Genomic DNA, 12,500 nt, shown 5'->3' with positions numbered 1-12,500 from the left:
AGAATGAGAGTGCATGTGTCTGAACATGATTATTTGAGTGACGGGTGTGTGTGTGTGTGTGTGTGTGTGTGTGTGTGTGTGTGTGTGTGGGCATGTTTGTGTGTAGTCATTGTGTGTGTAAAATCATTGTGTGTGTTAATTGACTGTGTTCTTCAGTGAGTGTGTTGATGAATTAATAGAATGGATGAGACGCTGATGAGACTTATTAAGCAGAGATAAATGCTTACTGTGTACAGGTGAATGTGTCAAGGTATTGTCATATTCACGTGTGTATGTCTATTCCTACGTACAGTAGTGTTGTCATGATACCAGAAGTTTGACTTTGATACCAATACCAGGTTCATCAAAATGCTCGATACCAAATAAATATTCAATACCAAAACGATAATCGATACCAAAATGATATTCAATACCAAAATGATACTCGATACCAAAATGATATTCGATACCAAAATGATACTCGATACCAAAACGATATTCAATACCAAAATGATACTCGATACCAAAATGATACTCGATACCAAAATGATACTCGATACCAAAACGATATTCAATACCAAAATGATACTCGATACCAAAATGATACTCCATACCAAAATGATACTCCATACCAAAATGATACTCCATACCAAAATGATACTCGATACCAAAATGATACTCCATACCAAAATGATACTCCATACCAAAATGATACTCCATACCAAAATGATACTCGATACCAAAATGATACCACAGAAGAAGAAAAAAAGAACACTATTAGCTAAGGCCATAGAAAACCACTGGGCTGTACTTTTTTCAGCATTGAACAATATGTTAATAACTGGTAGAACAACTCAAATAACAAATAGAATATCTTCTATTGTATATTCAATAGTAAAAAAAATACAACACCATATTAAATAACATATTCAATTCCTTATGCAAAACCATGAGCCTCATACATATCTGAAATGTTTTAAAATTGTATTTTATGCATATCAGGCTTAATTAAATGGCCATAATATTGGGTCAGATAACATTCATTAGACCTATGATTCACTACAGCTAAATAATTTAATGTATTAAATTAATCGTTTCATTCCATAACGACATAAAAAACGCTGAAGCTCATTTCTGAAGCATGCACACCATACTGTAGAAATACAATGGATTTTATACAGCATACTACTATTCCCAGAGTGCATTTCAACTCCCAGGGTGCAATGCTCTGCCCAGGGCTGCTGCTGGCTGGCTAGTGGCTACTACTAGCAAGCCAAGACAAATGCAAAGTTGTCTAAATGTATTGCCGTCATAGCTAAATTGTGAGTGCATTTCATATTTCTTTAGGGTTGTAATCATATTTTAATGCTCACATGAATGTCATGCTGAATATATATTCATGTCATTGCCACTCAAAAATAATTAGAATTTAGTTGCTAGTAGAATAACATTACAATTCAAAATGTGATGTGTAAAATCATTTTTTATGCCATTTTACATTTCAGTCATTTAGCAGACACTCTTATCCAGAGCGACTTACAGTAGTGAATGCATACATTTCATTTCATGCATTTTTTTTTTTTCTCGTACTGGCCCCCCGTGGGAATCGAAGCCACAACCCTGGCATTGCAAACACCATGCTCTACCAACTGAGCCACAGGGAACTTAACCTCCCTTGCACTGCACTGCTTTGCAACACCTTTTAAATCGTTATTTTGGTGGGCTGGCCCTCATCATCTGCTTTGTTTATTTATTTATTTATTTCACCTTTATTTAACCAGCTAGGCAAGTTGAGAACAAGTTCTCATTTACAATTGCGACCTGGCCAAGATAAAGCAAAGCAGTTCGACAACATACAAAAACACAGAGTTACACATGGAGTAAAACAACATACAATCAATGATGCAGTAGAAAAAAATAAGACTATATACAATGTGAGCAAATTATGTGAGATAAGGGAGGTAAAGGCAAAAAAGGCCATGGTGGCAAAGTAAATAAAGTATAGCAAGTAAAACACTGGAATGGTAGATTAGTAGTTTGAAGAAAGTTCAAAGTTAAAATATAAATAATATGGTGCAAAGGAGCAAAATAAATCAAATAAATAAATACAGTAGGGGAAGAGGTAGTAGTTTGGGCTAAATTATAGATGGGCTATGTACAGGTGCAGTAATCTGGGAGCTGCTCTGATAGGTGGTGCTTAAAGCTAGTGAGGGAGATAAGTGTTTCCAGTTTCAGAGATTTTTGTAGTTCGTTCCAGTCATTGGCAGCAGAGAACTGGAAGGAGAGATGACCAAAGGAGGAGTTGGCTTTAGGGGTGACCAGAGAGATATACCTGCTGGAGCGCGTGCTACAGGTGGGTGCTGCTATGGTGACCAGTGAGCGGAGATAAGGGGGGACTTTACCTAGCAGGGTCTTGTAGATGACCTGGAGCCAATGTGTTTGGCGACGATTATGAAGCGAAGGCCAGCCAACGAGAGCGTACAGGTCGCAGTGGTGGGTAGTATACGGGGCTTTGGTGACAAAACGGATGGCACTGTGATAGACTGCATCCAGCTTGTTGAGTAGGGTATTGGAGGCTATTTTGTAAATTACATCGCCGAAGTCGAGGATTGGTAGGATGGTCAGTTTTACGAGGGTATGTTTGGCAGCATGAGTGAAGGAAGCATGAAATAGGAAGCCAATTCTAGATTTAACTTTGGATTGGAGATGATTGATGTGAGTCTGGAAGGAGAGTTTACAGTCTAACCAGACACCTAGGTATTTGTAGTTGTCCACAAATTCTAAGTTAGAACCGTCCAGAGAAGTGATGCTGGACAGGCGGGCAGGTGCAGGCAGCGATCGGTTGAAGAGCATGCATTTAGTTTTACTTGTGTTTAGGAGCAGTTGTAAGCAAAATATTCCCATAGTTTGCTTCTGGAGACAGTTTTGTCAACAAGCTGCGGCGTGGAGTTTTGGTATTTTTGTGAGAAGAGGCCACACTGTCGCATTTTCTCTCCTCTCGCTTGCTTCTCAAAGGTGGCTCATGCTGTGTCAGCTGTATGCGCAAGTAGCCTGGCTGGCTAGCTTACTACTGCCCCTTGAGAAGACAAGTACCCTTGCTAGCTTACTACTGCCCCTTGAGAAGACAAGTACCCTGGCTAGCCCCTTGAGAAGATTCGTACAAATTACTAGACAGACTCGATGAGCTCAATCCGTATACGAAGAGAGACACATTTGACAGAAGTACCGAAATTAACAAAAATTCTAGTTCTAGTATTGAAGAAGTACAGCAGTTTTGGTATACCTTGCAACACTAATGTACAGTATAACCTAATTGTATATTGTGTGTGTGTGTTGTCAAGATGTCATTACTATCGCTGATTATATACATGAGAATGTGTCCTTTGTGTGTGTGTGTGTGTGTGAATTTTTGCGTGTGTGTGTGTGCATGTGATGGGTTGTCAGAGTCCCCAGGGTGATGGCTCTTATGTTCTGTTCCATGTAGGGCTGTCAAGGTGACCGTATTACCGCCACACCGACAGTCACGAGTCATGACCGCAGTCAAATTCCCTGATGATTGTTGGTCACGGTAACCCCATCCAAAACTGCGCAAATGAATGGCGCTGATGGTTAGCCTACCAAACTTGCTAACGGCCCTCGCTAATGGCCTGGTACTCAGCGCTCTATTGTCCCTCTAATCACCTAATGATTTAATTTGAATAATCTGAATGATGAGGACAAATAGTGATGGGAGATAGAGCTCCCGTACCAAAGTGGACACAGGAAAGCCCCGGACCCAATATGCATGAATACATATTTAAAACCTCTTCCGAAAGGACCTAAAGGACAATCGGTCCAGTCCGAGTGAGGGAAGCAGCAAAAAAAGCCAATTGTTTTGCTACTTTATTAAACCGGAACCATGGAGAAAAGGAGAGAGAGGCTCAGTGTGAGCAGCTGGAGACTATAAAGGAGTGGAGGCAGAGTGAGCAGCTGGAGACTATAAAGGAGTGGAGGCAGAGTGAACAGCTGGAGACTATAAGGGAGTGGAGGCAGAGTGAACAGCTGGAGACTATAAGGGAGTGGAGGCAGAGTGAGCAGCTGGAGACTATAAAGGAGTGGAGGCAGAGTGAGCAGCTGGAGACTATAAAGGAGTGGAGGCAGAGTGAGCAGCTGGAGACTATAAAGGAGTGGAGGCAGAGTGAGCAGCTGGAGACTATAAAGGAGTGGAGGCAGAGTGAGCAGCTGGAGACTATAAAGGAGTGGAGGCAGAGTGAGCAGCTGGAGACTATAAAGGAGTGGAGGCAGAGTGAGCAGCTGGAGACTATAAAGGAGTGGAGGCAGAGTGAGCAGCTGGAGACTATAAAGGAGTGGAGGCAGAGTGAGCAGCTGGAGACTGTAAAGGAGTGGAGGCAGAGTGAGCAGCTGGAGACTGTAAAGGAGTGGAGGCAGAGTGAGCAGCTGGAGACTGTAAAGGAGTGGAGGCAGAGTGAGCAGCTGGAGACTGTAAAGGAGTGGAGGCAGAGTGAGCAGCTGGAGACTATAAAGGAGTGGAGGCAGAGTGAGCAGCTGGAGACTATAAAGGAGTGGAGGCAGAGTGAGCAGCTGGAGACTATAAAGGAGTGGAGGCAGAGTGAGCAGCTGGAGACTATAAAGGAGTGGAGGCAGAGTGAGCAGCTGGAGACTGTAAAGGAGTGGAGGCAGAGTGAGCAGCTGGAGACTGTAAAGGAGTGGAGGCAGAGTGAGCAGCTGGAGACTGTAAAGGAGTGGAGGCAGAGTGAGCAGCTGGAGACTGTAAAGGAGTGGAGGCAGAGTGAGCAGCTGGAGACTATAAAGGAGTGGAGGCAGAGTGAACAGCTGGAGACTATAAGGGAGTGGAGGCAGAGTGAACAGCTGGAGACTATATAGGAGTGGAGGCAGAGTGTGCAGCTGGAGACTATAAAGGAGTGGAGGCAGAGTGAACAGCTGGAGACTATAAAGGAGTGGAGGCAGAGTGAGCAGCTGGAGACTATAAAGGAGTGGAGGCAGAGTGAGCAGCTGGAGACTATAAAGGAGTGGAGGCTGTGCGGTGTGTGAATGTGTGAGGAAGGCACAGGAGGATCGGAGCACCAGAGCAGGAACAGAGGGAGAGACCACAACCACTTATCTGGCGCTACACTAACTTCTTGCTAGTTATTTGTCATCCCGTTCGATTACATAGTACCTGTCTTGACGTGGTCAAACTGAGAGAAACTAGCTACCTAGACTACTTGAGTCCAGCCATAATGTTACTGCACTTCTTACACCTAGCTATACAAGATACCAACTCCATTCAGATCATAACTTAAATAGCAGTCTACCTCTTGGCTTTTGGTGGTTGTAGCCTTGAATTATCATTTTAATTTCCCCTTCCGTTGAGTAGATATCCCCTAACTGGTTTGCCACACAAGCAGAGCAGCGATGCAGTTATCTCTTTGTGTACGAAGGATCAGAGGGCAGGCCTTTTTTGTGACTTTTTCCAAATCATCAATATAGAGTTAATATTGAGTTGCATCATGCAGCCCTTATACTTTGATTTGGATGGATTCCCAGGTTTACAGGCCTATCACAACTAAATAAATCATATATATTATTGTAATAGTCTAGGCTATTTTAAATGGATTTATTCAACTTTTTAAAATGCAGATGTTCCAATGCCCAGAGATGCTAAACATGTTTATGTTAATTAACGGTCATTTACCAGCAGACCGTCACAGCTCTAGTTCCATGTTGTTTTCTCCATTCAATGTGCTAACAGCCTTTCATCTCTACAAAACATTAAGATTCGATATTCATACATGGCCAAATATAGAGTTTACATTTTCATTTGTGTTGTTCTTTGTTGTAAAATGAAAGCAGTATGGTCCTCCAATGCCATTGTGTCAAGCTGCAAATGTTGGTTTTGACAATTGTGCTTGTGTACGTGTTCACACACACACGCACACACACGCACGCACACACACACACACGCACACGCACGCACGCACGCACGCACACACACACACACACACACACACACACACACACACACACACACACACACACACACATACACATACACATACACATACACATTCATATTGGGGACATATCCTGTGGGGAGGTTGGGTCTGGGCCAGGCAGTGCTGCCATGGAAACCAGGGATGATTGGCACCCTGCCTGGAGCAGGCAATAGAGGAGTGAGGTATGTTGGGAGATGTAGTTCAATGTGGACTACAGATGTGATTGGAAGTAATGGATTTATCACAACCAGGGAGTCAATTCCATTTCAATTCAGTAAATACATTCAGAGGACCTTTCAGTATTGTCATTTCATACCACTTCCTAAATTGACTGTATTGATGTGGAATTGACCCGCCATCCTGAACAGGCCAGTGGTCACTGTATACTCTTATATACAGAAAATGTATCACAATAATAATATTGATTTAATTAACTGATTTAACAAACAGTTATAATCTCATCCCTGTCTCTGTGTTTCTCTCCCACCTGGCTCTCTCTCTCTCCCTCTCTCTCTCTCTCTCTCTCTCTCTCTCTCCCTCTCTCTCTCCAGGACATAAACAACTGTCTGTCTCTGTGTCTCTCTCCCTCTCTCTCTCTCCAGGACATAAACAACTGTCTGTCTCTGTGTCTCTCTCCCTCTCTCTCTCCAGGACATAAACAACTGTCTGTCTCTGTGTCTCTCTCCCTCTCTCTCTCCAGGACATAAACAACTGTCTGTCTCTGTGTCTCTCTCCCTCTCTCTCTCTCCAGGACATAAACAACTGTCTGTCTCTGTGTCTCTCTCCCTCTCTCTCTCCAGGACATAAACAAGCGCCTGTCTCTGCCGGCTGACATCAGGCTACCGGAAGGCTACCTGGAGAAGTTTGCCATGAACAGTCCGCCCTTCGACAAGCCCATGAGCCGCAGGCTACGAAGAGCCTCATTGGTCAGTCCACACTCTGCTCTCTGCTCTTAACTTGGCAAGCTGCAATGTAGTCTGAGTCAGCTGTTTTCCTGTGTGTGTGTGTGTGTGTGTGTGTGTGTGTGTGTGTGTGTGTGTGTGTGTGTGTGTGTGTGTGTGTGTGTGTGTGTGTGTGTGTGTGTGTGTGTGTGTGTGTGTGTGTGTGTGTGGTGTGTGTGTGTGTGCGGGCGGGCGGGCGGGCGGGCGTGCGTGTGTGTAACTGCGCAGGCACATTTGTGTAGTTCTTTGCTCTGAAATGAAAGCAGTGTGGTCCTACAATGTCATTGTATCAAGCTGAAAATGCTGGTTATGACCATTGTGCTTGTGTTTCTGAGTGTGGATAAGACATTTGACAGGAAGGCAAAGTGACCATTTGAGAAGATTGTCATGACAACGTGGATATACAAATGTTGGCAAGCACAGATATGGTAATGCTGACCATAGTTCCTGTCTATGGCCCAGTACACACATATATGGTAATGCTGACCATAGTTCCTGTCTATGGCCCAGTACACACAGATATGGTAATGCTGACCATAGTTCCTGTCTATGGCCCAGTACACACAGATATGGTAATGCTGACCATAGTTCCTGTCTATGGCCCAGTACACACAGATATGGTAATGCTGACCATAGTTCCTGTCTTTGGCCCAGTACACACAGATATGGTAATGCTGACCATAGTTCCTGTCTTTGGCCCAGTACACACAGATATGGTAATGCTGACAATCGTACCAGATAAGGGCTATTTGGCTTGTAACCATAGTGGAACCATTTTTGGGGCTATTTTTTATAGAACCTTAATGGAGAATGAAAAATATCTCATTCTGAAAGGTTCGTTGTAGGTAGTTTTGAAGAGCCACACAGGGTTCTTTATTCTGGTCAGCCATATTATATTGTTAAAATTCCATAGGTGTTATTATTGTATTAATTGACACGTTGAAGAGAGCTACTCTGGACAGCTGGGGTCCACGAGGAGAGAAGTGAGAACCACTGACTGATTTAGACAACTGTTCTCAATTGACGCAAGGCCATACGAGTCTTTCACAAGACACTGTCACTGGCCATAGTCATATGTAATATGTACTGGCATAAAACAAGACATTAGGTAAAGTGGAATGACACTCTCACTCACGGTTGCTCAAGAAGAGCTGTGCGCAAACCACTCCCTAAAATATTTGAATGAGCCACCTCCCTTACATTATCACTGAAAGAGGAGGGAACCTTTTAGTGAACTGTAAAGAACAATTAGAGGGCTCAAAATGTTATTTAAGTCATTATGGTTCCACCTAGAACCATCACCCTTCCCAAAGAACCCTTGAGGAACCCTACTTTCTGTGTGTGTAGGGGGCCGATGCATTCTGCATTAGACATGTGAGCCTGGAGGACTTTTTGTCCTTCTCTCCTGTAGTTATTGAGTGAGACCAGGCCCCTCTCTTTCTCTCTGTTTGAAGTGATTTAATGACTCAGCTTTTCCTGCAGGAGTCTTAGAGAGATGAAAGGAGGATGAAAGAGGAAGCATTTGAAGGGAGGGATAGAGGAAGGGATGGAGAGTGGAGTTTTTATAGAAGAAGGATGAATGGGGGAGGGGTCAGGTGTAAGGTGTTTGTGTGGTTAGAGGCGAGTGCTGCAAATGAGTGGCAAGCGTGTGTGTGCATGTGTGTGTGATGTAACAGATATCTATAATTCAGTAGTGGAGTCAGTCTGCCCTGCAGTGCTCCTCCCGGCTGGAAAAACGCCGGAATACCTTGGAGACAGACCTCTGATGCAATACACAGGACAGAGAGATAATGAATGACTGATAGGAAGGAGGACAGAGAGATAATTAATGACTGATAGGAAGAAGGACAGAGAGATAATAAATGACTGATAGGAAGGAGGACAGAGAGATAATTAATGACTGATAGGAAGGAGGACAGAGAGATAATTAATGACTGATAGGAAAGAGGACAGAGAGATAATAAATGACTGATAGGAAGGAGGACAGAGAGATAATTAATGACTGATAGGAAGGAGGACAGAGAGATAATTAATGACTGATAGGAAAGAGGACAGAGAGATAATAAATGACTGATAGGAAGGAGGACAGAGAGATAATAAATGACTGATAGGAAGGCGGACAGAGAGATAAAGAATGACTGATAGGAAAGAGGACAGAGAGATAAGTGATTGGGAGGAGGACAGAGAGATAATTAATGACTGATAGGAAGGAGGACAGAGAGATAATAAATGACTGATAGGAAGGCGGACAGAGAGATAAAGAATGACTGATAGGAAAGAGGACAGAGAGATAAGTGATTGGGAGGAGGACAGAGAGATAATTAATGACTGATAGGAAGGAGGACAGAGAGATAATTAATGACTGTTAGGAAAGAGGACAGAGAGATAATGAATGACTGATAGGAAAGAGGACAGAGAGATAATTAATGACTGATAGGAAGGAGGACAGAGAGATAATGAATGACTGATAGGAAGGAGGACAGAGAGATAATTAATGACTGATAGGAAGAAGGACAGAGAGATAATAAATGACTGATAGGAAGGAGGACAGAGAGATAATGAATGACTGGTAGGAAGGAGGACAGAGAGATAATGAATGACAGATAGGAAAGAGGACAGAGATATAATGAATGACTGATAGGAAAGAGGACAGAGAGATAATGAATGACAGATAGGAAAGAGGACAGAGAGATAATGAATGACTGGTAGGAAGGAGGACAGAGAGATAATGAATGACAGATAGGAAAGAGGACAGAGAGATAATGAATGACTGGTAGGAAGGTGGACAGAGAGATAATGAATGACTGATAGGAAGGAGGACAGAGAGATAATGAATGACTGATAGGAAGGTGGACAGAGAGATAAGTGATTGGAAGGTGGACAGAGAGATAATGAACGACTGGTAGGAAGGAGGACAGAGAGATAATTAATGACTGGTAGGAAGGTGGACAGAGAGATAATGAATGACTGGTAGGAAGGAGGACAGAGAGATAATGAATGACTGGTAGGAAGGTGGACATAGAGATAATGAATGACTGGTAGGAAGGAGGACAGAGAGATAATGAATTACTGGTAGGAAGGTGGACAGAGAGATAATGAATGACTGGTAGGAAGGAGGACAGAGAGATAATGAATGACTGGTAGGAAGGTGGACAGAGAGATAATGAATGACTGGTAGGAAGGAGGACAGAGAGATAATGAATGACTGGTAGGAAGGAGGACAGAGAGATAATGAATGACTGGTAGGAAGGTGGACAGAGAGATAATGAATGACTGGTAGGAAGGAGGACAGAGAGATAATGAATTACTGGTAGGAAGGTGGACAGAGAGATCAGTGATTGGAAGGAAATAAAGAGCTAGATACAGACATAGAGAGGGAATGAGGAGTGGAAGAAGGACATGCAGGAAAGATGTACGTTGTTTGATGGTAAACTACCATGTCAGTAGAGGTCAGGTTGGGGTTGGGGCTTTCGGTCAACCTGATTGGTTCAGGTATGTCTCAGGGTGGATATGACTGGACGGTTTGTGGCACTGTATTTCCCAGCATTCCTCAGTATTGATGGTCAGTGTGATATGGGTTAGAGTGTACTGTAGTATGGTTCATAATGCTGTCTAAATTCATTGCAGACATTAATATTGTCATTCTCACAGCTGGGTAACATTATGTGTGGTACACTGGTCGTCACATGTTCATGCTTATATCATTCTTGTGTAGATGGAATGACAAAATCTAAACAGACTGAAGTCTTTATTGAAATACTATCACTGGACACTTGAAATTAGTCATGCAATCAGCCTATTTCGAGATAAATATTTTTATCCCTTCAAGTGTCTAATTTAAAAATACATTTCTCTCTGTAATTATTTTGACAGAGCGTAGTTTTTTAATTAACTGACATAAAGCCTAGCAGAAGCTCCCGAGTGGCGCAGCGGTCTAAGGCACTGCATCTCAGTGCTAGAGGCGTCACTACAGACCCTGGTTCGATCCCGGGCTGTATCACAACCAGCCATGATCGGAAGGTCCATATCACGGCTAACACAATTTGCCCAGCGCCGTCTGGGTTAGGGGAGGGTTTGGTAGACCGTTATTGTAAAATAAGAAGTTGTTCTTAACTGACTTGCTTAGTTAAATAAAGAAATACAAATAAGTTCCATTTGCCAGTTGGCACATTCTTGAAACACTAACTGTACCAGCCTTTAAACACACGATCAGTTACTGTGATGAAACATCCTGTTTAGAATGCCCATATCGAATGTGGGTTTTTTCAGGAACAAGTCCATTCTACTGTAATTATAAAATACATCATATTTTAGTTATGGACAGACAAACAGTCTGGGGTACAGACATCAGTGAGCTATATAAAGATATCTGGGTACAGCTGTCAAAATGGCCGGCATCCTACTTCAAGGGCATCCTCAGGAGTCTGTGTAACTGAAACACTGATCATGTTAAAAATGATTCTCTCATCTAGATGGAAGTAGGGGCTAGTGCCTGTAATTGTATATCCTGACCTTTGACCCCGATGCAATGAGGCTATCTTTCTTCTTTCATAGCCGTCTCCCAATCCCCATCAATTATTCACTGTGTCGTCCAGTAAGATTCAGTGTTCCGTTGCGTTAAAAGACGCTTGGGGGGAAGGAAGAGCGTTGGTTGGATGGAGGGGGTAAGAAGTGATGGAGTCCGACAGGTGACCCCTGTTGGTTGGAAACATGTCTTGCGTCATATCAAACCACACAACACTCAGCAACTCCTCTCACTTTCCTGTTAAGGACCGAATGTCCAGATCTGAATGAAATCAAAACCCTGCAACACTTTTATAGGATTTTTATGTATTTTGTTATTTAATAAAATTATGATAATTTTTTTTACTTTCACCCCTTTTTTCTCCACAATTTCATGATACCCAATTGGTAGTTACAATCTTCTCCCATCGCTGTAACTCCCGTATTGACTCGGGAGAGGCGAAGGTCGAGAGCCATGCGTGAAATTTCAGATACATGATATTCAACTGCCCAGTTAGAATGAGGTGTCAGTGTAACATTTTTTCTCACATTGGCTGTTTGTAATTCATTGATTAATGATGTCATCATTAAATTGATTGAGCTGTGGTGTCTGTCCACTCCTCATGGTCACGCTCAGTGGCCACCGTCATTCATGAAATGGATCTCTCCTCCTCCCACTCTCCTTCCTTCCTTCCTTCCTTCCTCCTTCCTTCCTTCCTTCCTTCCTTCCTTCCTTCCTTCCTTCCTTCCTTCCTTCCTTCCTTCCTTCCTTCCTTCCTTCCTTCCTTCCTTCCTTCCTTCCTTCCTTCCTTCCATCCATGCTTCCCTTTTCTCTCCTAGCATCCTTTCCCTTTTCCCTATCTCTCTCCTTTGCTCCCTATCTCTCTCCTTTGCTCCCTATCTCTCTCCTTTGCTCCCTATCTCTCTCCTTTGCTCCCTATCTCTCTCCTTTGCTCCCTATCTCTCTCCTTTGCTCCCCATCTCTCTCCTTTGCTCCCTATCTCTCTCCTTTGCTCCCTATCTCTCTCCTTTGCTCCCTATCTCTCTCCTTTGCTCCCTATCTCTCTCCCTCCCTCTATCT

At 43.1% G+C, this 12,500-nt stretch overlaps 1 protein-coding gene across 10 annotated transcripts in view; it reads left to right on the top strand.

Moving 5' to 3' along the window:
* LOC106566535 (cyclin-dependent kinase 17) overlaps positions 1-12,500 on the top strand; it is a 93,123-nt gene that overhangs the window by 60,681 nt on the left and 19,942 nt on the right. For all 10 annotated transcript variants that reach the window (XM_082959874.1, XM_082959868.1, XM_082959876.1 and 7 more), the window contains one exon: positions 6,776-6,901. In XM_082959874.1, the coding sequence (XP_082816000.1) occupies positions 6,776-6,901 (126 nt within the window). The remainder of the gene's footprint in view (positions 1-6,775; positions 6,902-12,500) is intronic.

This window comes from Salmo salar, chromosome 13 (assembly GCF_965601325.2).
Source record: "Salmo salar chromosome 13, fSalSal1, whole genome shotgun sequence".
Taxonomy (NCBI): domain Eukaryota; kingdom Metazoa; phylum Chordata; class Actinopteri; order Salmoniformes; family Salmonidae; genus Salmo; species Salmo salar.
This window is presented reverse-complemented; position numbering and strand designations above follow the sequence as displayed.